The sequence below is a fragment of the Tympanuchus pallidicinctus genome, unplaced genomic scaffold (assembly GCF_026119805.1).
Source record: "Tympanuchus pallidicinctus isolate F22 unplaced genomic scaffold, pur_lepc_1.0 scaffold17, whole genome shotgun sequence".
Classification (NCBI taxonomy): Eukaryota; Metazoa; Chordata; class Aves; order Galliformes; family Phasianidae; genus Tympanuchus; species Tympanuchus pallidicinctus.
In genome coordinates this window covers 14906478-14929744 of record NW_026294690.1, presented here as the reverse complement: position 1 = coordinate 14929744, position 23267 = coordinate 14906478, and the positions used below count along the sequence as shown (strand labels likewise).

Here is a 23267-nt window from a genome sequence, read left to right as displayed (position 1 = left end):
CAGAAATACCTGCCTTCATGGAGCTGCCACTGCTCTGTAGAACAGCTATCACAAGCAATGCCTGTTGGTCCTTCCCACTTTGTCTCTGGTGGGACGCTGAATTAAGAGAAATACCAGAAGGTGTGTTGTCCATGCTCATGTATTTGTGGAGATGGCTGTGATTCTGCTAATGTATTTTGCAAGTGAGGCAATGCATGTTTTAAGATTAAGAAGTCAGTTGCATAAGGAGTCACTTTTTTTCTAATGAGTTAAAATCAACATAGATTCAAAAGGCAAGTGAAATAAGCCGTGTAATTGTTGATTTTATTTTTATTTCCTTGAGATTGTGATCAGGATAAACATTTGAGAAGTTTCCCCTTTGTAACGTGCACACTACAAGAGGAAAAACCTGATTAAAACGGTCAGAGGACCACCTTTGTGGAAGAATAGTGGAACTAATGACAACTGAACCAGGTCACCTTTAATCCGATTCAGGCTGGGGAGATGGTGCAACATTTCTGTTAAAGTCAATGGCTCTTGGGGGAGACTCTCTAGCACTGTGTAAGTTAATGGCGTGCCCTCTCCTGCCACCTATGCCTGCTCCATTATCCTTGAAAGCAGACGTCAAATTTGCACAGCTTTCACAGGAACATCTGCTTCTCTCCCCTGGTTATTTCCTTCACATCTGCAGTGGTTGTGACAGGGCACGTGCTCTTCTTCATTCGCCCTCATTTCTCTGACCTTTCCCATGGCTCATTTTTTATGCTCTGCCTCCTTAATGACTATTCTAATTCATCTCTGCATTTGCTGATAGTCTCATTAGGGTCGAGGGAAAATTCACCAGGTGAGGCAGTCTGTTGTTTTCCGGTTAGAATAAAAGTTTGTCAAATCTGACAAGCTACCTGGGATACTTTGAAAAGACAATTTCACTACATTGTTTCTGCAACCTGCCCTGTTGTGACAAATGTTCCTGCTAACACTGGGCATCTTCTCTATGGCAAATTAAAGCTGTTCCTTTTTCCAGGTGACCTGTTTGTTTTCTGGCCAAGATCTAGAAAGATATCCAGGTGTCCTCCTGCTATTTAAATATCTCATTTTCATTGATTTCAGATAGATACTGATTTCTTATTTTGGCAACAGGATCTAAAAGCCTTTGGGAATCTGAGGCCCTCTCATGTTCTGTCCTACTTCCTTCAAGCAACCGATCCAAATGTAAAAAATGTGTAAATTGAAAGACTCCAGAGATCTGTGGAACCTGGAAAGTATCGTCATGGTAGAACTTGGAAAAAAAATCAGCAGCATGACATAAGAAACTGATGGACCTTTACAACATCTGAATCCTGCCCTTCTTTTAGATTATTATTTTACCGTTAATTCAGGATAGTAATACTGAATAATTCAGGATCATGAGTTACAGTGTGAAGGAAGATTGTGATCAGTTTCTTTTTCTTTATTCGAGCGTATCTGTATTTTATGTGTTGGGTTTTTTGGATTATGTGTTGTTGTTTTTGCTGTTACAATGTGCCATTGAATGGCAGGTACTCTGCAGTGTCATTTTTTTTCCATATAAGGAAAAAAAACCATTCTGTAGTACGGGCTGAAAAGGTCTGTCTGCATTCTGGAAAGCTCACTTAAGTGTTGCCCTTATGAATATAATAGTTAAAACAACTGAAGTTCAAATAGCTGTTCAGCCAGGTTGGATAGTCTGCACTTGCTGAAGCCATTTATAAGCCCTCACGTCACTCAGAATTAAAAATGCATTTGTGCAATTTAGTTTTATGACCTGTTATTGCTTAACTGGCAGCTGGATCTTATAGTTGGACTGCTGCAATGCTTTTCTTGTCCACTCCATCAGAATAAACCCAAGATAACCATTACAGCTATATAAAACCTGATATAAAATGAAGCAAACTCTGAAAATAATTAATCAGTAGTGATCAAGGCATAGAGGCTTTTCCAGGGATTAAAGACCAGCTGAGGAGCTGATGGCCCGGTGCCCAGTGCATTAACTGATCTGATTGCTTTCAGTGTGCCTCGAAATTCCATTTACTGGTTTGCCTATCACATGAAAATTTCATTCCACTTCAGCAATGAAATGTATCACTCAAATTCTCTGCGATATCCACTGGCCCTTGTTTTTGAAAGAGGCGATTCTTCTAGTAGCAGCAAATATTGCTACATGGTTATAATAAACACAGAGCAATTAATGGAAGGGTTTCACTGCCAAATTCAGTCTTCTAAATTAAGGCTGTCAAACAGGAAATGGCACCAGAAAAACTTTCATAAACCGCAGTGTTTAATGACCAGTTATTTTTGGATCTTTCTTGAGCAGATTAGTAAATGAAGGTTAACTAACGAGTAATTACTTGTTTGTTTACCTTTGACTGTCAAATTCAGGCACAGTCCTATTCCTTTGCAGTCACAGAAAAGGTAGTTAAAGAAGGGAGACTCAGCTTTGCATTTAAGAAAGATAAAAAGGTGGAGCTCTTTTTTGATTGTGTATTTGAACTATGTTGCGCTGAAATGCAAGAGTACAGTTCCCTTACTTATTCTCCTCCATTTTACTTGTTATACTTGGGCATGACTATAAAAATTTAATTTTTGCTTGAAATGAAAAAAATGCTTTTTTCTCCAACATCTGCTCTGTTTTCTGGCAACTGCTATTTTCTTAATCTGCAGAGGCTCGTGTCTTAGCTGAGAATTACTCTTTTGTGTTCTCTAAACAAATATCATTCTTGTCTGATGAATGACCTTGAACTGAGTCAGAAATACCTCTGGTATTAAGTAGATTACAAACATTTGTTTTATACAGCTAAGCCCAAAAGCAGTCATTTGATATTTCAGGTGGTGGAGGAATGCTCAGAAGGGCACAAGGCCTAATCCCCCAAATTTGTTTTGTTGCATACGTGAGACAAAGTTTTTCTTTCTTTCATTCATTTCTTTCTTGTTTATGATAATATTAAAAGTACTTCTGTTCTTTTTCCCATTCTCCAATGATAAATCTGTGAAGGAAGAAAGAAATAAGAAAAAGAAATAGCACGTGTGCATGATAATGAGACATGCAGGAAATATGCTGATGTTACAGCACACAGCATTGTTCATTTGCTACAAGATGTGGTGGAAAACCAAGTCGTTCCCTTACATATTTTGTCATGGCTCACCTAAAATAGGTACATTGGAAAGTTTCCTGCAGGAAGTATAAGCACCACTTCGAGATAATTTGTGAAGTTTATGCTCTCAGGTTGAGTTTGTACAAGCAGTATGTGTGCTTGAACTGGGATGAATATTACTGGCTGGCTGAAAGGCAATCCTTATTGATTAGCTTCAGCATAGTTTTTGCTTCCAGGTCATTCTTCATCCACCTTTCTTTTCATTTGCAGCAACTTTTCCCTCTTCCCTCCTTCACTTGCAGCACTTACTTTGGTCTCAGCTTTGGTCTCAGCTATTTTGATTTATTGACTGCTCAGATTTCATGTTTTGTTCCATGGAGAAGTCTCAGTGTTTGTGTCTGATCTAAAGTCACTTACAGTAGTTATTCCAGAGGACCTTAATCTCCATATGGATGTGACCTCTGATGCTTGCCAAAGAATTCACTGTGTTACATGATTTACTCCAGCTGTGTCAGCATGTTCCTCTACCTGTACATATGAAGAGTTATGCTTTTGATTTCATTTACTGTTCGGGGTTTCATTATCAGGGCTTGAAGCCACTCATTTTCTTTTGGAATACATACCTACATCTGCTCTTCCTACAGTTCCTCTCAAATTGGTTGCATGTTTGAGATTCATCATCACATCTTGCCCCAGAAAAGTTAAAGATGTTCAGTGCTGGTTCACTTGTTACAATATTGTTTGGGATTTTGGACATCCCATGTTGCTGGCTGCTGCAACAGCAGATGCAGAAATGTTTTGATTGGAACACGGGATGCAATGTTATGGGAACTCTTTGGTTGGAAACATGAATACTGTGTGAGCATTTGTGTCAGCTTCTTAATGTGGGAGATCACTGCATCTCTTCTTACTTGCTTTGTTACAGTTGTTAGCTTCAGTCATCAGAATACTGCTATGAATGTGAGGAAGGACCATGAAAGTAATGGATAGATAGCAAGCTGAATACCTTTTCTCTCTTTTTGGTTTTGTACTACATCTGCTCTGTTATCATGGGCAGGTGATTATGGGAAGATATCTCTTGTCTGTTTATCTGGAAAGCAGTTGAAATGTCTTTTTGTGGCAGATCTGGACTGCCTCTGAACAGTCTTTTTACTGCCAACAAGTGAAAAGATACAGCTTTACAAGCAAAAGTGAACCAAGCTGTGTATGCAGAGACAGTTTATGAGAAAGTATTCATGTAAGTATTGTGCATCCTTGAAAGAGAGCATCTAGGTCAGGACCTTGATGTGAATGTGAAATGATTGTGAAAAAATCCAGTGGTGGGTGGAATATTAGCAGAGAAGCCTTCTGGTTTCATTTCATCTTAGAAGAGGATGTCTTAGTTTTACATTCCAAGTGACTTTCAGCTTTTTCTTCTAGAAACCCCTGTTGTTTTTGGAAATGCCCCCTCTCCATTTCCCCTTCCCTCATCTCACGAAGACACAGACACACAAACAGTGCAACAGTGATCTGGTGAGGTTCTCATATGTATCTTGGGTAACAAAATGTAAAAAACAGCAAATACTATTTAGTTATTTGTTTGTTTGTTTTTCTGGAGGAATATTCACCTCTTGGTGAGCATTTACGTAAGCAAAAGCTAACATGAAATGAAGACGGAACAGATGAACTGGTACTGGGATTCTTGGAGTGCTTTTCTTTTTCATGCTGCATTGCTGACTTTTTAACTTACTTGTTTCTAATACTGTTGGTGCAGCATTAGCTTCCATAGCCATTCATCTCTTTATTGGCAGACGTCCCCTTACCTTTTAAATAAATGATGCGAGGTTTTTGTGTGCAGACCAGGCTTGCTGGTTTCGAGGCTCAGCGAAGAATGTGCTGAGATAGGGTTGTATTATCCTAGATACATTGTTCTTCACAGTGCTAGTTGCATTCCTCATCAAATGGAACAACTTATGAAAGAGAAATTAAAAACCTTCTTTATATGTGCTGTTTCCATATGTTTCTGAGCTAAGAAATTAGAAGAGGAGGTTATCCAGGATTAAGCCTTTCTGATAAAGGCGTGCAGTCTGTGTGCATGTAGCATTGGAAGAATTTCTTGGGAGGGATTAGAATTAGTCAGAGATGACATGGACATGGACAGGATTAGCTAGTAGCATTCTGAAGGTCCATCTCTTTCTTTCTTTTTCCTTGTAGTTTTGAAGTACATCACTGTGATGTTTGATATTGACAATAATTGTGTTTTTCTTTGTTTCATTTGAAGATTGCAGAGTTTTAGAAGCATTAATTGCATACCTGCCCCTTGATTTAAATAGAAGAAAGTGAAAGCAAAGTCTTGTCAAATTTAATAGTTGAACAATTGTATTAAACAGAAGCAACTTCCATTAACAAGCACTCTCCCATTTTGTCTGAGTCCTACATGGAGAGATGTAGAGGGTGTTGTTAGTTAGCATTAGTAATTCTGAGGAAGCTGAGAGATGAGGGATATGGAGAACATCACCTGTGCCAAACTCTTGATCAGAAGCAGCCTGGTGTCCTACAGTCCTTAGGATTTGTCCTCTATCCTCCACAGTGCTTGACTGGCAGACATCTCTTTCAGTATGCAGAAGGTGTTCAACAGCAGGAACCTTTCTCTAGTACTGTTGCTGATAAAATGCATCTCTCCTTGGAGAGTTCTCTTATTTAAATGTGAAGATGTAACTGAATTTCAACTGCAAATATTGACAGCCCTTGGGTTGCAGATCTGAATAGGTTTACAGGTGAAGAGCTGTGAATTTATAGGCTTTTTATAAGTGAGCCCAAAGGGGCTTTGCTCTCCCAGTTCTGGTTTTCTACCTATCTCTCATTGCAGTTCTCCCTGGAATGGCTTTCCTGGCATAGAATTCATTTACTGTGATGTTCACACTTTAAAAAATTCTTCAGACCCCACTTCTCCAGTATGCTGTCTTCCTGAGAATCCATTCATTATAAAATATTTTGAGATTGTTCTTGAGCATTTTGATTCTTCTACTCTTAGCCATAACTTAAATGCACTCTAAACCTGAGCTGAAGGTTTATCTAGTGGCAAAATGAAGGTTAAAGTGTACAGAAAAGTATTCTTGTATTCTTTCTTTTCTCTGCATTTGGGCGCTTGGATGTAGATAAGATTTCAAGAGATTTAGGCAGCAAATAGCCTGTTTGAGTTGATGGTTAGTTTTTTTAGGTACTCGTTGAGTTTTGTGAACTCTGAAAGCCACTCTGCACACTGAGTGCTTGTCCTCTAGATTGCTGAATGTTGAGAAAAATGGTGCACAGAGCTAGCTTGTTAGTGCTTAGCAATTGTTCAGCACCTGTTCGCAAATGTGCCTGAACATTAAGAGGAAATGCATACGGGTGTTCAACAGAATGAAGGGTTGTTAAGATCTGCGTGAACAAGCAGGAGGAAATACAGATGTGAGTATGTAGGAGGGAAAAGACTATTACAAGGGCAATCCAATTAATGCAAATGATGCATGCAGATGTCTTTGGCTTTTTAGTACCTTTTGCTGTTTTACTCCATAGGATCTGCATGCCAGGGGCAAAGGATAGGAGCTCTGTCTTCCTTTGCACGGCAGCAGCACTCTCAAACCTTAAAATCCTACCTCTGCCAGCAAAGAGGAGACACCTTCTCTTGCTTGTGCATGAATGATCATATAGCAAAACAGCTATTGAGCCACAGGACTCACCTGGGATGTAACGTAATTTTGCCTTACACAAGTATCTGAGCTCCTGTTGACTCCTGGCACTTTACAGGAGCAATTCCAGTGCTTCAAAATTCAAATAAGATAATTGAAAGTAAGCCCTTGGAGCTTTTTTTTTTTTTTTTTTTTTTTCCTGGGGGTCAAATCCTGTTTGATTTATTTTGGTATTGACTTCTCAGGGCTATTCACCTCAAGGAAGCAGGGTTTGGGTTTGAAAAGAGATATTCTTTCAGCTACATATTGATCCCTGGAGCTGGCTCTAGTCCATCCTTACGATGTACTCTCTGACAAAATGGCTTCTTCTCTTATCTTGGCATCTAATGTGAGTTGAATAATGACTTTAATTAAAACAAGACTTGACCACTTGGTCTTTCAGGTGAGATACATAGCAAACTCAAGTATGTGGCTTGAGCAGTTCCATTTTTTTCCTTTCCTCACTCCGTTATGAAGTGTCCTTCTCAGGTCATGGCCCAGTAACCTTGCTCTCCTGAAGTCAGGAGGAATTTTGCCACTGATTCCAGAGAGTTCAGGACCACTACTCTAAGCCAATGGAAACTTACCCTGTTTACTCCAAAGTGTTTTAGCTCACGACTTTGATCCAATAAATAAATAAATAGAGAAATGCTCTCAGACTAACAACCTCAATTTACAAAATCTTTTCTGTCACAATCTCTGTCCATCTACTCATTATCTCCAAACGCTGTCACTCAGAGGTGTTTTGTAGAAAAATACTCTGGAATGAAGTGGCACAGCCAATTTAATTTGTCTGTTTGTGCTTTTATTTTTTTTTATTGACGTACAGAGAAGCTGCTGACCTACGAGCTCATAGCTGTTTTCACCTTTTTTTCATGTTTACTATGATACAGGCATTATGTACCTGCATGGAAATTCATAGTCTGCCGGTAAACTTAATACAGTAGATATGTAAGATACTTTTATGCTGTCTTCAACATTTTTCCTACTTTCTGTAAAATGCATTATGCTTTTTTCTGCTCTGGCACATTTTGCTTAGATGTTCAGCGTCGGTTTTTCCTGAGGAAAAAAAAAAGGCATCCAAACACCTCTGTGCGTAGAATTTCTTTTTACATGTAGAATGCAAAAATAAAGACTAAATTTCCTTTCCAGGATTTCGTATACATAGTTTTCTGCCCATTGAGGTGGTTGTGAATACATATTTGGCAAGAAAAGTCAGGCAGCCCTCCAGCTGTGTTTGAAGTACTTGTGGAACAAAAACACACACGGCAAAGTAACATTGCCAAGTCCTCTTTTTGTTTTCTGTCATGGGAAACCAGTTTGGAGGCCTAAATTGCATTGCTAACTTTGTTGAAGGTTTCCCACTTAATCATTTGGTAACATCTTGTCTATAAGGATGTAACCATGTAAACGTGTCCATGTTGAATCAGAGCAAGATGCCCTCTGTATAGTTAGTTACAGATACTTGATGTGCAAGCAGGGTAGTTCTACAAGCTTGCCATTGTAATATTTCACTTGTTTTGCTACATCTCAGTAGCTCTGATACTGCATACCTTTACATCAATATCTGTACTTTAGTCCCTTCTCCTAGTTAGGTGTTGAATATTTTTGGCATCATCTGTCTAATGTAGTAAAATTAAAATCAAACAAAACCCAGCACCCTTTTCCATAGTAGTGTTAATTTACAAGGTGCTTTACAAACAGAGATAAGAGCCATTCAGGGCTCTACTCTGTGTAAGACAGACAAATCTGTGAAAGACAGACTCTGTGTAAGACAAGATGAAGCACTTGAAGGCAGTTCAGAAAGTGAGGATGTGGAAATGAGTTGTGCAAAGAGAAGAGTATTGTGAAGTGGGGTTTCTGAGCAAGGGTTTAGGAGGCGACTGGAGGAAAACAGTCCAGTACAAGGAGCCCAGCGTCCTGGGGAAATGTGGTTGCCATCTATTTGAAGAGTAGTGACTTTTTCTTTATACACTGATGTTTTATTTTGCTCTCCATCACTTATCCTTGCAATTATTAGGCCAGCACCAAGTCAAGCAAGGGACATGTGAGGTTGTGGCAGTGCATCGTTGCTGCAATAAGAACCGGATTGAGGAACGATCGCAAACAGTCAAGTGCTCCTGCTTCCCGGGGCAGGTGGCTGGGACAACGCGGGCTCAGCCCTCGTGTGTGGAAGGTAAGCAGCCTCCTGCTCACCCACAGCTCCTAAGTTTGTTCTCCTTGATGGTTTGACTCCCCACTGCCTCAAAAGCATAATCCTTCCTTTTGTTAATTTTGAAAACATCGCTGTGCATTGATTATAATGAGTCTGTGCATAAATCCGGGTGTAATTAATCCTCTTAATATATGTTCTCATCCATTTCATGTCTGTGCCAATAAAACTTCTTAATTTTTTTCTTTTTTCTTTTTTTTTTCCCACACAAGAATTCTACTTTAAGACTGGTCTGAAAACAGCAGAAATAAAAGACTTCAATTAATGATATTAACCCTTATACTACTTTTCTGAAAGAGTGGTCAGGCACTGGAATGGGCTGCCCAGGGAGGTGGTGGAGTCACCTAGCCTGGAGGTGTTCAAGATACATTTGGATTTTGTGTTGAAGGACATGGCTTAGTGAGTACTGTTGGTTATAGGAGGATGGTTGGACTGGATGATCTTAAAGGTCTTTTCCAACCTTGGTGATTCTGTGATTCCAGTTACCTTTAGACCTAGTAACTTGGCTGGAAAGTCACTGGATAATAAATGCAGCCCTAAGAGTGAGCATGCAGACAATGCTGGGACATCAGACTGTGAAAGCTGTTTTCCAGATGGATGACTCACCATTTTATGTGCGGAATGGTCTCTTAATGCTGGACATTAGTGCTATAATGGTGTCCCACCTCTACTGGATTGTGTACATTGTAACTCCAAATGAGTTGGAGTTGGTAGACCAGAGCAGAGCATTTTTGTTTTTCTGTAAGAAACTACAACCTTATGAGTTAAATATAAAACAAAAGACTCAAAAACATTTTTTCTAAACTTTCAGAGCTATTTAGTTCTAGAAATAAAACTAAATACATGCAGTATGTCTTTTTTTTTCTTTTTTGCTTTCCACTTCTTATTAAAGAAAACATTTTAAATTTTTTTTTAAAAGGCTGTTCAGACTTTACATGCCTTGTAATCTGGGAGCATAATAAGCTTTAACTGTACAATTTGTTAAGTAGTTTTCTCTTCAAAGGAGAAATACCCTCTGTTTTCAGGTGATACAACAAGCAGAAATACTTTTCAATATGACAGATAATAAAAGTCAGTCAGTGTTCTAAACTTGCCTAAGGATTGCAAAGGTGACACTACATTTCATGATAGAAAGACATAAATGTATGATATGATAGAAACTTAATTCAGTCTGTCAGTACAAGTAGTTGCTGAAAGAATTTAGTGGCTGTTTGTTACCTTCAAGGATAGTTGAAATTAAATAAGACAGAATATTATGAATGTGAGGTTTTGGTTCCTAAAGTGGAAGTCTTTGATTCCTCCTCATTTCTTAGGGTAATGCTTTAACATGCTTCACTTTTTGGTTTCTTTTCCCTGCAAGAATCTGAGCCTGCAGTGTTTTTTTCTGTTGCTGTAGCACAGAAATTATAACTATTTTTACTCAGCCTCAGGATCAAATGTGCTTTTCCCCACTCTGTACACAGCCTTCAGTTGGCTTCGATGCTGTGGATGTGGAAGCCAGAAATCTTTTCGGGAAAAAAAAACAAAAACAAAACAAACAGCAAACACACAAACAAACAAAAAAACCCTCTTGAATTTGCATACTTTAGGCTGATACAGAGGTTTTGTTTTCTTTTCTAACACCTCTTTGCCAAACAGAAGGATATTTGATTTGCCTCTGAATTTAAAGGGAAGGACATGCTTGAATTACAATTTTTCTAACCAAAAGAAAACATTTTGTAGGGCAGTTGTCTTACAGCAGTATTATAAAGTATTTCGTTTGAACTTCAGACCTTATCCAGTAGTAATCACTATTTGCATTAGAGTAGCAATTATCTCTGTGCTTATGAACATACATGGCACACATGGGTGCTGCCTGCAGTTCCTTCCTCACATTACGTACTTGTTAGATTATGCTCAGATAAAAAGAGGAAATATGGCACTTCACATTCACTGAATGTATTCATTAGGTGCCACCCACTGGTTGTGTCAGACGATGTGATTTTCGGTCATACACACAGATGCTTTTACAGATTGAAATCTTGATTTTAAAGAAGTCTACTGCTTAGTAATGTTTATTAGAAATGTTTTCTAAATCCAAGTACAACATATATACCTATAAACATGTTCTATTTGGACCTTAGCCTCTTCAACGCATGTTCAAAAAGGAAGTAACTGAGAAAGTCATGGTGGAGAACAATAATAAGCAGGGTGAAATCATCCAAATGCGAACACTGACTGAACTTTTCAGGTTTTGTGTATTTTAACCGTTACCATCAATGAAGAGATTATCAATGGAAGAGGGTGAACGGGCTCATATTTTGTGTTCAACACTGAGTGGCAACCTTAAAATAAAGCTATTGGAATGGAATAACATTTTTCTTTCTTGGCCAAACAAATGGTTGGTTACATGATTTCATAATTACAATTAATTAATTTGATATCTATTTGATGATTTTGAAGAAGTCTGCTGCTTCTTGCTCTTCCTAAATGAAGGTCTGGTTTCTGTTTTAGTGTTTACAATCCAGGCAGCACAGTGAGCTGGCTCTAATGTTCATTTCAGCCAGGCTGGCAAATCACTGATTGTAGCTCATCCACAAGAGCTTAAGACACTGCAGCAAATAGATTTTCTCAGAGTATGGAAGGCAAGTAAGATGTGGGACTTCAGTAATTTCTAGACAAACTGTACTTGCTGTTCTGTTCTGGAATAGAACTTCACATTCGAGTAGTCTTCAGCTATATATATATATATGTTTTGGTTTTTTTTCCACAGAAAATTGTAACAATTAAAATAAGCTCCATCTGAAATCTGTACTTCTGGTTTTGGTACTTTCTAGATGTTATTTTTCTTTCCCCTTGATTTTCTTACTCTTTCAGCATATGGGTTTTCAGACCCAACTCCCACAGGATTTCAGTGACAGATTTTTTGATTAATTTGGGTGGAGGTAGAATCTAGTTCATCAAACACAGCTCCTTGTTGATAGGTATTGGGCATTGTGCCCTTTTGCATAAACAGGCCATAAAAAAGGTTTATAAAGCCTGTCATTATTGTTTTTAGGATGTAGTCATAGGCCAGCTGGATATTTGGATCTTGAAATAGCTTGACAGATGATGAAGAACTTTACACAAGGTCAGATTAAACCAGCACTTTATTAAAGCAGTACTGTATGTTAAGGCTAAACTGTGCTTGGAGAAGTAGAGCACAGCATACCAATACTCAGAGCTACCAGAATTTGGGAAAGCCTCCTGTTTGAGGGAAGTCAGACTGGATGTTTATATGATTACATTTAGACATAGATCTCCACAAGTGACATACTTTTTTTCCTCATGATATACGATAAGGAGGAAACAAAGGTACTTTGAGTTATAGAAAAAATATAAATATCTGGATAAATTTCAAGGAAAATAATGTGTTAAAATTGTATAGGAAGGAATATAAAAATATTTAGATTTTATAAATACACTAAGTGAAACTTTTAAGTGCGTTGAGTGCTATGAGCCATTCCTTTTCAGTGTGGTATGATAATATCCACAGCGTTGTGGGCCCTAACTAACATTTATAGAGTGCTTTGCAATTCTACAGTGTCATTCTTCCCAGAAACTTTAAACACCGGTAGCAGCAAAAGTCAGATTAGTTCATTTAAAAGAAGGATATAAAGGCTAAAGTCAATGTTATAGTCTGGGATATTCAATAGGGGTTCACAAGCATAGTAAAATTGCTTGTGGTAGCCTAAATGAGAGTATAAAGCTAGAAGCCTTTGGGTCAGGGTATTTCTGTAATCCCTTGTCCACATTGACATGCTCATTAACTTTCTTCTCTCTCAGATAATTGTATTTTGGATGTAGCTAACAAGAAGCTCTAATCTGTGTATTTGAACTTAGTTCTGAAAGCTATTGGCAAGTATTGGCAAACAAGAAAAGCAAGGCTATTGCTTCTGTACACAGGCACACCTCGTTTTTCTGTATTTTTTTCTTCTTTTTTTCCCACCTTTCAGACACAGGCTAACTTGCTGCTTTGAGAAATGTTGCTGTAGATGAAATGAGCCACTAAACTCAGGAAAAAAACAGAACATATGACCACAAGTAGTTAAGTACACAGAGAAAACATCCCATACAGCCTGTGTATCCTGCCTTGAGTTGTGGCTATACTACTTGATTGCAGCTGTAGAAAACGTTGCTTAACAAAGGTCAACTCATTCTTCTGTCAATGATGAACAATTACATTTAAAATAGTCATAATGAGATTTCATTTTTCTCCATTTTCTTTGTGGAATTTGTGGAATGGAAGAAGCAATTCTAGGTTGTCTAGCAGCTACTGCCAAGAAGATAAAACATTAATAACTTTTGTTTGGAGAGAAGTGAAGTGCTTTAAATGTCTCTAAGTAAATCATCAGTACCCAAATCATTTTCCATCCAGCCAAGTCTGTTAGAACTAGAATTTATGAGGAAAAGCATTTGGATTCAAGGTCTAAATAATTAAAGGTTTTCTATAGGGTTAAAGAAACACAGTGAAGAAAATGTACGGTTCAGGCTGAAAGCCAACTGGATTACAGACCGAAAGGAAGAGACCATAGAGAAACAAGAAAACAAAACAAAACAAAAAATCAATCAATACATAGCAAATAGATAAGATTTCCTTCTCACTGTATTTGGATGTATTTCAGGATACTTGATAACTCAAAAGGATGCTAATGCTGTGTCAGTATTCAAAGAAGAAAAGGAAATATACAATAGAATGAATAGTCGGCTGAAAATTTATATGGAAAGCTTAATCCAGTGAGGTAGGAAAGACATCTGTATTTGTCATGACTACAGATAACATGGATTTGTTTAAGCAGAATATGAAGTAATCATTAAATAAACTTTTTGTAATCCCTTCAACTGACTTGAAAGCAAATATTGACCAAAAAAGAAAGAATGGATTTCATCCAGATCAAAGGAGGAACTAACGATGAGCTCAAGGCAGTCACATGGCATAGTCCTCTGTTGTGGGGAGTTGAACCTGTTTGAAAAAACTCTGTGTTAATAAAGTCAAATGCACTGCATCGAGAAACTGAAGAAGTTGAATCAGCTCAGCTTATCAGGCAGATGATTGAAAAGTGACTTGATTGCAGCATGTTCAATACCTTCACAGGGAGAAAATGATGGTTACTAACAGATGCTGTAAAGTAGAAGAAAGTGCAGAAGAGGTTTGAGGAGGAAAAAAAAGAAAGCAAACCCTGAAGCTGTATGTTTCATGCTGAGATTGTTTAATTGTTGTGGAAAATGTCAATGGGAGAAGTAACTTTCTTCACCTGTGCCAGAATGGCTTGGAAGACAATGCAACTGAACACAACTGAGGGCACAACACAGTGAATTGCATAAGGCAAGACAAGATGATGTATTGGCACCTTTTGGCCTTAATCTCTGTGAATCTACTGTTTCCATGGAGTTGCATCATCTAGGGAGTGATGTCAGCAGAAGATTTATTTCTAGTAGGGTAACCACCAGCAAATTGACTGGCAAATGTCAAACTAAAGCAGTCTCCTTTCCTTTCATTAGGGTGGTTGTGTATGAGTGTGACACAGCTGCTCTTGTTTCCTAGAAAAGTCATCTGCTGAAACCTCTCCAAGAGTGCCTCAATTTGGAAACTGGAAACTTTTATGTACTATGGAGTCACATGGTTACAAGGACAGCAATAGTTAAACAGCTCTCACTCTGAAGATAAACCTAAGTGACTGATGGAGAATTTTAATAGACTAATCTCAGGAGTGTGTTTGACACAAACAGCCACAGCCATTTAGGATATATAGCCTGCATAGTGGACATTAGAACTACTAAGAGACTGGACATAAAATGGATATAAGAATTAGTGCAGTGCTACAGCAAAGGACTAGGGATTTGCTGAAAGTTAATAGAATGAGACCTGCATTAGGGATTTCAAAGTGTTTCCATTAATCAGAGGAAAGATGTCTGCACAGAATAGAAATCAAATAGGAGAAGGGTAAGAGTCATTTTCTCTGAAAGTGTCTAAACAAAAGACGAACAGAAGGTGAACTAGGCAGAGCTTGTTTGAGTTAGATTGACTCCACAACGTTTCCTTCTCATATCTCTGCTTATTTCAATGGAAGATGGTACTGCTGGAAGTGATGGGCCTGATTCACTGCTTTTGTACACGGCCCACATTTCATGAACCAGGAAGGTATGTGGTGATAGTGGTATAAATATGAAAGCGGGCTCACTTGTCTGAGTGCAGGCAAGCTCTTATGACAATGCATCCATGCTCACAACAGCACAGTGCAGAGCTGTGTAATGTGGTAGCCAGGCCTCCCAGCAGGGCTTGCTGGCTCTGAATGTCATCTCTGTAAATGCAGCTAGCTTACTACCAGGATCTCGTGCAGACATCCCTGCAGATGCCCTCAGTCTTCTTGCGTCTCACCTTCTAGAGTAGGTTACATTTAACAGAAATTAATGTGATTATTCAATTTTTCTCTTAAAAAGTAGCAAAGATATGAAATAAACTGCTGGACCGTTTATCTGGAGTGGAAATGATCCCTCACCTCTTAGGGAAGCTAACCAGGTTTCATCCATTTCATCAGCAATCAATCAGAATCAAAGCAAATTATCTAGGATGCAAATAGCTGGTGACAGGAATCGTGCGTTCATTTTATAATGTTAGGAGAGTGAAAGAATCATTTATAGAAGCTAAACTGGTGTTTCAGAAATGCATTTTTCATAGTGCTCTTCACGTAGCCCTAGAATGAAAGCACAAAACAAAAGTAATTGAATGAGCATTTCAGCAATATTCCTATGTCAGTTTGCCTGCTTGTCACCCTAATTTGAAGGTTGCAGAGATATGAATCTACCTTGAAATTAGAAGGAAAAAGAAGTGCTTTACAACAATTAGACTAAATTATTTTTGTTCATCTCTTTTGGATGTACTTTACTGTAAAGCATATTTTGTGCACAGAGTAGAATAATGCAGACTAACTACATCAGCATTCCCAACCATTTTTTATTTTGAAATCCAGTTCATGTATGATTACAAACTGATACTTTTCAAAATCACTTTTTCTGGGATTGGATGAATCCTGTGAACAATGCAAAACTGAGAAATGCATGCAGAAGTTTGCATTAGTTTTTGGGAAAGTGTATCTGCTACCAGCAGTATTAAAAAGTCACGACTACGGGTATAAAAATAGCGAGCGGGAGCTTATTAACAAAAATTGGCTTAAGGGTAGAAAATTAATAAATTTGCACAGTTAGTGTGCTACTGAAGCCTTGCCAGACATTTTGCAAAACTGGCAGTGTAACTGCAAGTAGATTTTCAGTTAATAATCTAATGCTTTTCAATGGTTTTCATGTCCTTATTTGCGCTACCTACTGACAGACTTCACATGCTTACTTCTGTGCAGTTCTATTTTCTTACCCAGTGGAGGGAGAAACTGCCATTTCTTTGTCCAGTCTCACATATGCATATCTGAATTAAACAAAAAGCCTTAGTTTCCTACCGCCTTACAGCAGGTTCTTTTCTAAGGCATGTAAATGAAGGGAGTATGCAACTTCTGTAGTCAGTAGAGGAGCAGAGGCACTTCCAGAGGTTAGGTCACTCTCTGTTAGCATTGGTCTCTATGCCATTTATTCTTCTGTGTGCTGGTGAACTTTTTTAGCCATATCTGCAGCTCAAACATGATCAGTGTGTTAAGCTTCTAAAACAATAACTGTGGGTTCTACCTTTTGTAATCAAACAACTGAACAACCCACAGGCAACCTACTTACAAAAAACAACAGTATTAAGAAAAGATTGTGTTCTGTTTCTCTTTCCCATTTCTTTTTCAAGCTTCTATTGTCCTGCAGAAGTGGTGGTGTCATATGAACCCCTGTTTGGATGGAGAGGACTGTAAGGTGCTACCAGACTACTCAGGGTGGTCTTGCAGCAGTGGAAATAAAGTCAAAACCACAAAGGCAAGTACAGAAATCACCTATTTTAATATAGATAGAAGTCTGTTGGTGGCATTTGCTAATTTTATAGCATTCGTGGTTGTGAGCTCCAGTGCTAGAATCTTCAGTATTCTGGAAAGAGTGATTAATGCAATTGTTCTCAGACAGGAAAATGCTGGGTAAGAACTGCCCCTTTGCTCCCAGCCTAGTTGAGTTATTGGATGTTGGAGTCAAACCAAAGAAACGATTCAGATGTGAATGTTGTAGTGTTCCAGGATCAGTTCTTCTATTTGCATACTGATTGCATAGATCCAGGGTGTAAAATTATCTAAAGTTATATTCTTGCACTACTGCAAAGCCCTTTTAGTTTTGGAATGAAGTAGCTAACCTTTGGAGTTGAGAATTTGTACTGACGTCACTGGAACTGTGGGACACTGAGCACCAGTGGAAATCAAGCTGGTTCCAATAATTTCTAATTACAGGCCATTGTGGAGACAGCCTGTTTTTAAAATAAGCTTTGCTCTGCCATCTATTTCTTAATTAATGGCCAGCAGAAAGAAAATATCATGTTCTCTGTCTACTTAACAATCTGAAGTGAGTTCAGTGCACTGAAGTTCAACAAGTCATAGTGAACTGCATGTCTAAATATATCATAAAACATGAGCTTTCACCAGGCTATAGCAGCAAAGACATATGCTTAGCTTTTTCCTTTACAGCCTCTTCTGAATGGAAATGAATATTGTTGATTAGGTAACAGTCTGAATTAATAAGCAAACACTGACATCAGATGCTGTTTAACAATTGCAGTTTTAAGGAGAAAAACATGTTCTAATTCAGGATGAAAGAGAAAATTAGTTTTGGGCAGCTGTGGAGTGAGTTCAGTGGTCCAGAGCCCAGCCGTACACTTACCATGATAGCAAATTCTTTGGAGAAATCTGACCAGAAAAATCTGAAAAACACTATTCCTCTTTTAAAGATCACAGAATGGTTTAGGTTGGAAGGGAAACCTGGAGGTCATCGGGTCCAATGCCACTGCTCAGTCAGAGGAATTACTGAAAGGTATAGACTACCCTCAGCGTTTGAAGTTTTTCTTGACTTCATTGACTTCAGCTGCTCATATGTAAATAAGGGATAGTGTGGTGTGGTGGCATTAGACAGAATGGTGAGACAGGACAAGTAGGGGTTGAATAAGATAATGACATCTATGGCATTGACAGCTGGAGCATCAGGTCTTCATTCATGTTGCTGTCTTTTCCTTCTGTGTGCAGTTGCCTTTCAGTTCAGTGAGGTCAACTGACCCCAAGACATATAATACAGCCTGTACTTATGACTCTTGCTCTTAAACAGTGAAAAGAGGAAGCCTGACTCAGTGGGAGTTTACTAATAGAAGGGCAAAGTTGGCATGAATCATTTATTTTATTATCCATGACAAAAAATGCAACCGGCAAGCTACAGAATATAGCAATGCATTCTGATGAGTTCAGAAATGTCTTTATAAAGCTGGAGTGGGACAAATCATCCTGCCTGCAATTAGACCTGTGCAAATTCGTCAAGTCTGGTGAGTTTGTGTGAGTCTAACAGAGGGCATAATGTAGCAGTATGAGAGCAAATGCTATTTCATTAAACTTGTCCTCTACTTTGCGGGGATGTGGAGTGATGTTTTTTGCATTGATTTTTATACCATAGGAGATTAAGGGATATTTAATTGAAAGGATAAGCAAACAACTGGCATGTATACTTAGATGTGAATTGTTCTACCACATTACTGATATGAGAGCTGCTCATTTTTTGTCTTGCATGACTTTGCTTTTCTTTTGCTGTCCTTTGTTATTTTAGACTTACAAATGTTAAAGTAGGGCTGTGCTTCATTGTGGATGTGCTTAGTGTCAGCATAAGGGAGATCCTAGTTCTACAACAACAGAAATATAGATATGAATAACAAAGTTAATGGTTATACATCTTATTGAGAGGAGTCCTAAACTTTACTAGTTATTGGCCATGTTAGAGAAGGGAACAGGTGAGTAGCAGGCTACCTTAAAGAGCACATCCATATTTCCTCTGTATACGTTTTGCATTGCTCATGGGTGATTATCTACTAAGGTACAGTCACTGCACAAATATAATGAATAAAGGTAACTCCAGATTCTGAACAGAAGCTTGTGGCACATACAGTATTGAACTGGAAAGAGAGTGGAAAGGAACGGATGGAAAAAACCTTTATTAGAGGAAAAAGTGTGAGGTAACTTTTTTTTTTATTATTTTAAAAATGATCAAAATAATTGTCCACACTCAACTCAATCTGCAGAATATGAATTAAGTGCATTATTAAAACTCAGCACAAGTAAAGGACTGCCCTATGACCAGTAGTCCAAACTATACAGCACCCGTGTAGCTCAGTGCCGGGATACTTAAATAGGAAACACACAGCAAAACCTTTGTGGGCAGTTATAGAAAATGTACCCACATATGAAATGCTTTCAGTTTGTAGTAGGCTTACATCTAAAACATGAGAGTTGAGATCCATTCGATACTAATTTTTTTTTTCTATGTTATGTAGCAAAGATGATCTCATTACCATTTAAATTTCTAATCAATTTTTAAAGCCTACTAACACCTTGGGATCAGTGCTAGTTGGGATAGTGAGTTCCTCAGGTTAATTACACACCAAGAGAGGAAATGCCAAGTAATCACTTTTAAGTCTTCTATTTTATTCGAAAATATTAGAGTGACTTGAAGTGTATGAAGCATGGAGAGACTCCTGATACTACTCAGTGTTTAGATGTATAGGTGGTAGCTGAGTGGGACATCCAAATACATGAAAAGCTAAAGGGCTTGTATTTAAACCAGTTACTGTGGGGAGGAAAATAAGAACTGTGCTATGTGTTTGTTAAGCTTGATAACATGTCCAGATGCTACAGAGCAGAGCTGACCAAAATTCCTCCCTGCAGGCTGCTTTATTCTTACCCATTTGCAGGGTGGTGATGCCTCTCACTGTGCAGACAAACCCACTGGGTTTGCTTAGCACTGTGTGCGTGCATTAAGGCTTGCACATACACCCCTAACACACCTGATGGAGTGTGCATAGTGCAATAAAGTGAAGACCATGGGATCCTGTGGAGGAAGTGCTATCCAGAAGGGACTGCAGTTGCAACAGCAGTTTGTCCATACTGCACATGACGTTCTCTCTGATCTGTACATCCCTTCCATTATATGTGCTGCTGGGAATGGGCACTTTGCATGAATGGTTCTTGGGGATGTAAGTGGTACACTGGTTCTGTAGGCATTGGTGTTGAAACTGATGCTAAGCTAAATGAAGCAGAAGAGTGATGTTCCATGTGATGTTGGTGGCTGTTTAATGGTAAACAGCCATTTCTTCATCTGCAAATCTTTGTACTTTGGATAACAACATAATTAATGTTTGGCTGGGGTTAGTTCATTCATGATGTGTCCTGTTTTACAATGGAGCATGTTTTATAATCCTCATTGGAAAAATTCCATGTTGGTAACTGTTTCCTCCTCTTTTATAGGTAACACGGTAGCAAAGAATAAACCTGTGGGTCCTACTGGAACAATGGTGTGTGCAACTGCATTGCTTGGCTGTTAGACAGAGACCCTATTTTGTGAGGGTGCTACTGACTTCATTCTTTGAACTTGCAAAATGACTTAGTGAAAAGAACAACTCTTCTTTCAACCGTGGCTGCAGTTCGTGATGCTGGATTTTGCTATACAGAACAATGAATGTTTAATTTAGTGAGAAAACACAAGGAGATTTGGTTCTACCTGAAATGCACCTTGGATTCTCTAGCTTCTGCCACCTGACAGCATTTTGTAGAAGCACAAACCTGAACTTCTGCAGTACATCAAGGACAAAACTTTCTTTGTGATGCTGAGATATATAAAATTGCTCTAAAAGAGTTTAGATTATGAAATTAATCTAGGATACCATAGAAAGAAAATTCTTACGTTGGAACCATTATGGGTTTGTCTGAGGTACTTCTCACAGTACAGCAGAAAAATACAAAGCGGATCCCAGTGCTGACATGGCAGTGTTAGTAAATAACATATTAGTGTATTTTCAGCTGTGATTTAGTAACTATCAAGGTTGTTAGAAAGTGAGAAGATGGCACTTATAAATCAGTAATGATTATAGTATGGCATACTTTGGTTATATCTTTGCAATTGAATTTATTTCCTTAGGTAGTTATAGGTACTTTAATTTTTACATTCACAAGTGATGGCAGGGAAGCATGAGGAAGAGACAAAATTGGAAAGTAGATAAAGCTTTTGCTGTCCTAAAATAAATCCATTCTCTAGGGGAATAGCAAAGTATATGTATCCCTTGCCTCTTTGAATCTAGATATGGAAACGAATTTAGCCATTAGCTAGAAATATGCATTCAGATGCCTCAAAAAAAAAAAAAAGATAGAAAAAAGAAAAAAAGTGAGCATGCTTGTACTGCATAAGGAGGGCTTACTGGAAGGAGGGTAATTTGTTCGGATTTTCATAGCTTTGGTTATATCCTACTAGGTAACATGCTTAAAATTCATGAGCAAAAATTCTAGATAAAAGTGAATCTTCGCTTCCAATTAGTTCTTGTTTAGACTGATTATTATAATTAAATGTCCAGTTCTTTGACAGACTGAATTTCCAAGTGATTACATTTTGTGACACATAATTGTTCCATATTATTGTAGATGCATTTCATACTGTTTTTCTTATTTGCCTGTTGCAGTTTTTTGTCATCAGTCTTCATAAATAGAACAGTAAGTAGAAGTGAAGCTGTAGCCAGGCTGATCCCCAGTATATCATTTTGGACTTAGGATGCATTACAACTGACTGAAATGCAATGATGCAGATGGATATCTTGCAGATGAACTGCCGCTGACCCAGCTACTGAACTCATTGTTATGCTTTATGTAAATATCAGGGGAACAATGTAAATCTAATTTTTATATAGCTAGAAAAGAAAAAAAAAAGAAAAAGAAAAAAAAATATGTTGTATTAATTTAGATCATTGTGCATACGCTTTCAGCTTTGTGGGGAAGATACCATCAGCTGTGTGAAGCTGTTCAGAATAATGATGTTTAGCTTTTCTAGCTTTTGATTTGCTGGAGTGATTTGCTGGAGTGAGTGCAAGCTCTCAGCCAGAGAATTCCACAGAAGTTAGTGGGGGAAGGTCTGGCCCTGTGTTCTTTTTCTTCTGATTTCTCTGGTTTAGCCCACTTTTGATTATGCATTTGATGACAGCTGGGATCATGGTGGTCACTGTACTTGGTGATAAGTAAAAAAGAAATGTTCTGCTCTATCCTCGGACAGCTAAACAGTGATTCTACCTAGCAGACTCTGCTTTCCCTAATGAGTTCTGCATTACTGGTATTTTTCCATTGTTTCTATTTCCCAATTAAGTTTTAATATTGCCTTTTCTCTTTCTATTTTTTCTGTATCTGACTATTCAAGAATATCATCCGTGAAAGTTGTTTTTTGTTTCCTGTTTGTACAATGTTGGCCCCAAATTGTTATTTATTTATTTTGCTAATTTCTGTATATAAAAGCTTAGTAAAAACCATTGCTGAGGTGTTCTGATCTATGCGGATAAATGAGAATTTCAGAGAAAAGTTACTATTTTTCTCTTTCTGAATGTAAATACAAAGAAAAATTATTTACCAGTGTTCATATGCTAGATTTGTGGCAGAGCTGAGAATTGACCCAAACCTTATTACATCTGATTAAGCTTTTCTTGTGGGGAACATAAAAGAGGTACGTGACGTGCCTTACAACACCCACCTGGAAGGGGCATTCTGTGCCCCTGGGGAAAGGGAAAACTAGAGCATAAGTTTGATTGCATGGGATTATGAAATGCAGCCCACATGAATGACTTCCTTCTTAGATCCTCCGCTGATGACAAAGATTTTGTATTTCTAAAGAATCTTCGTTCCAGAGGATCTTGGGATGATTTACAGCCTTTTCTGACTTGCTGCACAAATGCTGTAATAGATACCTGTCTCTTTTTAGAGGATTGCTGTTTCTTCTAATGCTGTTGTCTGGCATCTGACACCAGTATGGCCCTTCTGCTGAATGATTGCAAAATTAAAGCCTTTGCCAGAGGCTCTGTTAGTAGAATAGATTAGCATTCCAGATTTGTCGTGTGTTCTCTATGGAAGTGGCTTTGTTTATGCATATCTGCTTCTAGAAGAGCAGCATTTGTAAGCAGCATGCTGGCAATCTCTGCTTACTTCCCACTGTTAAGCTTCTGTGAATCTACAATGTGTGGTTCTTGTGTCCAGGTTTTTGTTCAGGACAGCATTGCCTGCTGCAATCTGGTTCAGAGATTGATCCCCTCCCTCTGTCCTAAAGCTGCCAAGTTTTGCCATATGATTT

At 38.2% G+C, this 23267-nt stretch overlaps 1 protein-coding gene across 2 annotated transcripts in view; it reads left to right on the top strand.

The window, feature by feature from the left end:
* The window catches only part of TAFA4 (TAFA chemokine like family member 4), a 71053-nt gene extending 48029 nt beyond the window's left edge, over window positions 1–23024 (top strand). For both annotated transcript variants that reach the window (XM_052678934.1, XM_052678935.1), the window contains 3 exons: window positions 8799–8954; window positions 16789–16913; window positions 20417–23024. In XM_052678934.1, the coding sequence (XP_052534894.1) occupies window positions 8799–8954; window positions 16789–16913; window positions 20417–20428 (293 nt within the window). In that variant the 3' untranslated portion in view covers window positions 20429–23024. The remainder of the gene's footprint in view (window positions 1–8798; window positions 8955–16788; window positions 16914–20416) is intronic.
* The last annotated feature ends 243 nt before the right edge of the window (window positions 23025–23267 follow it).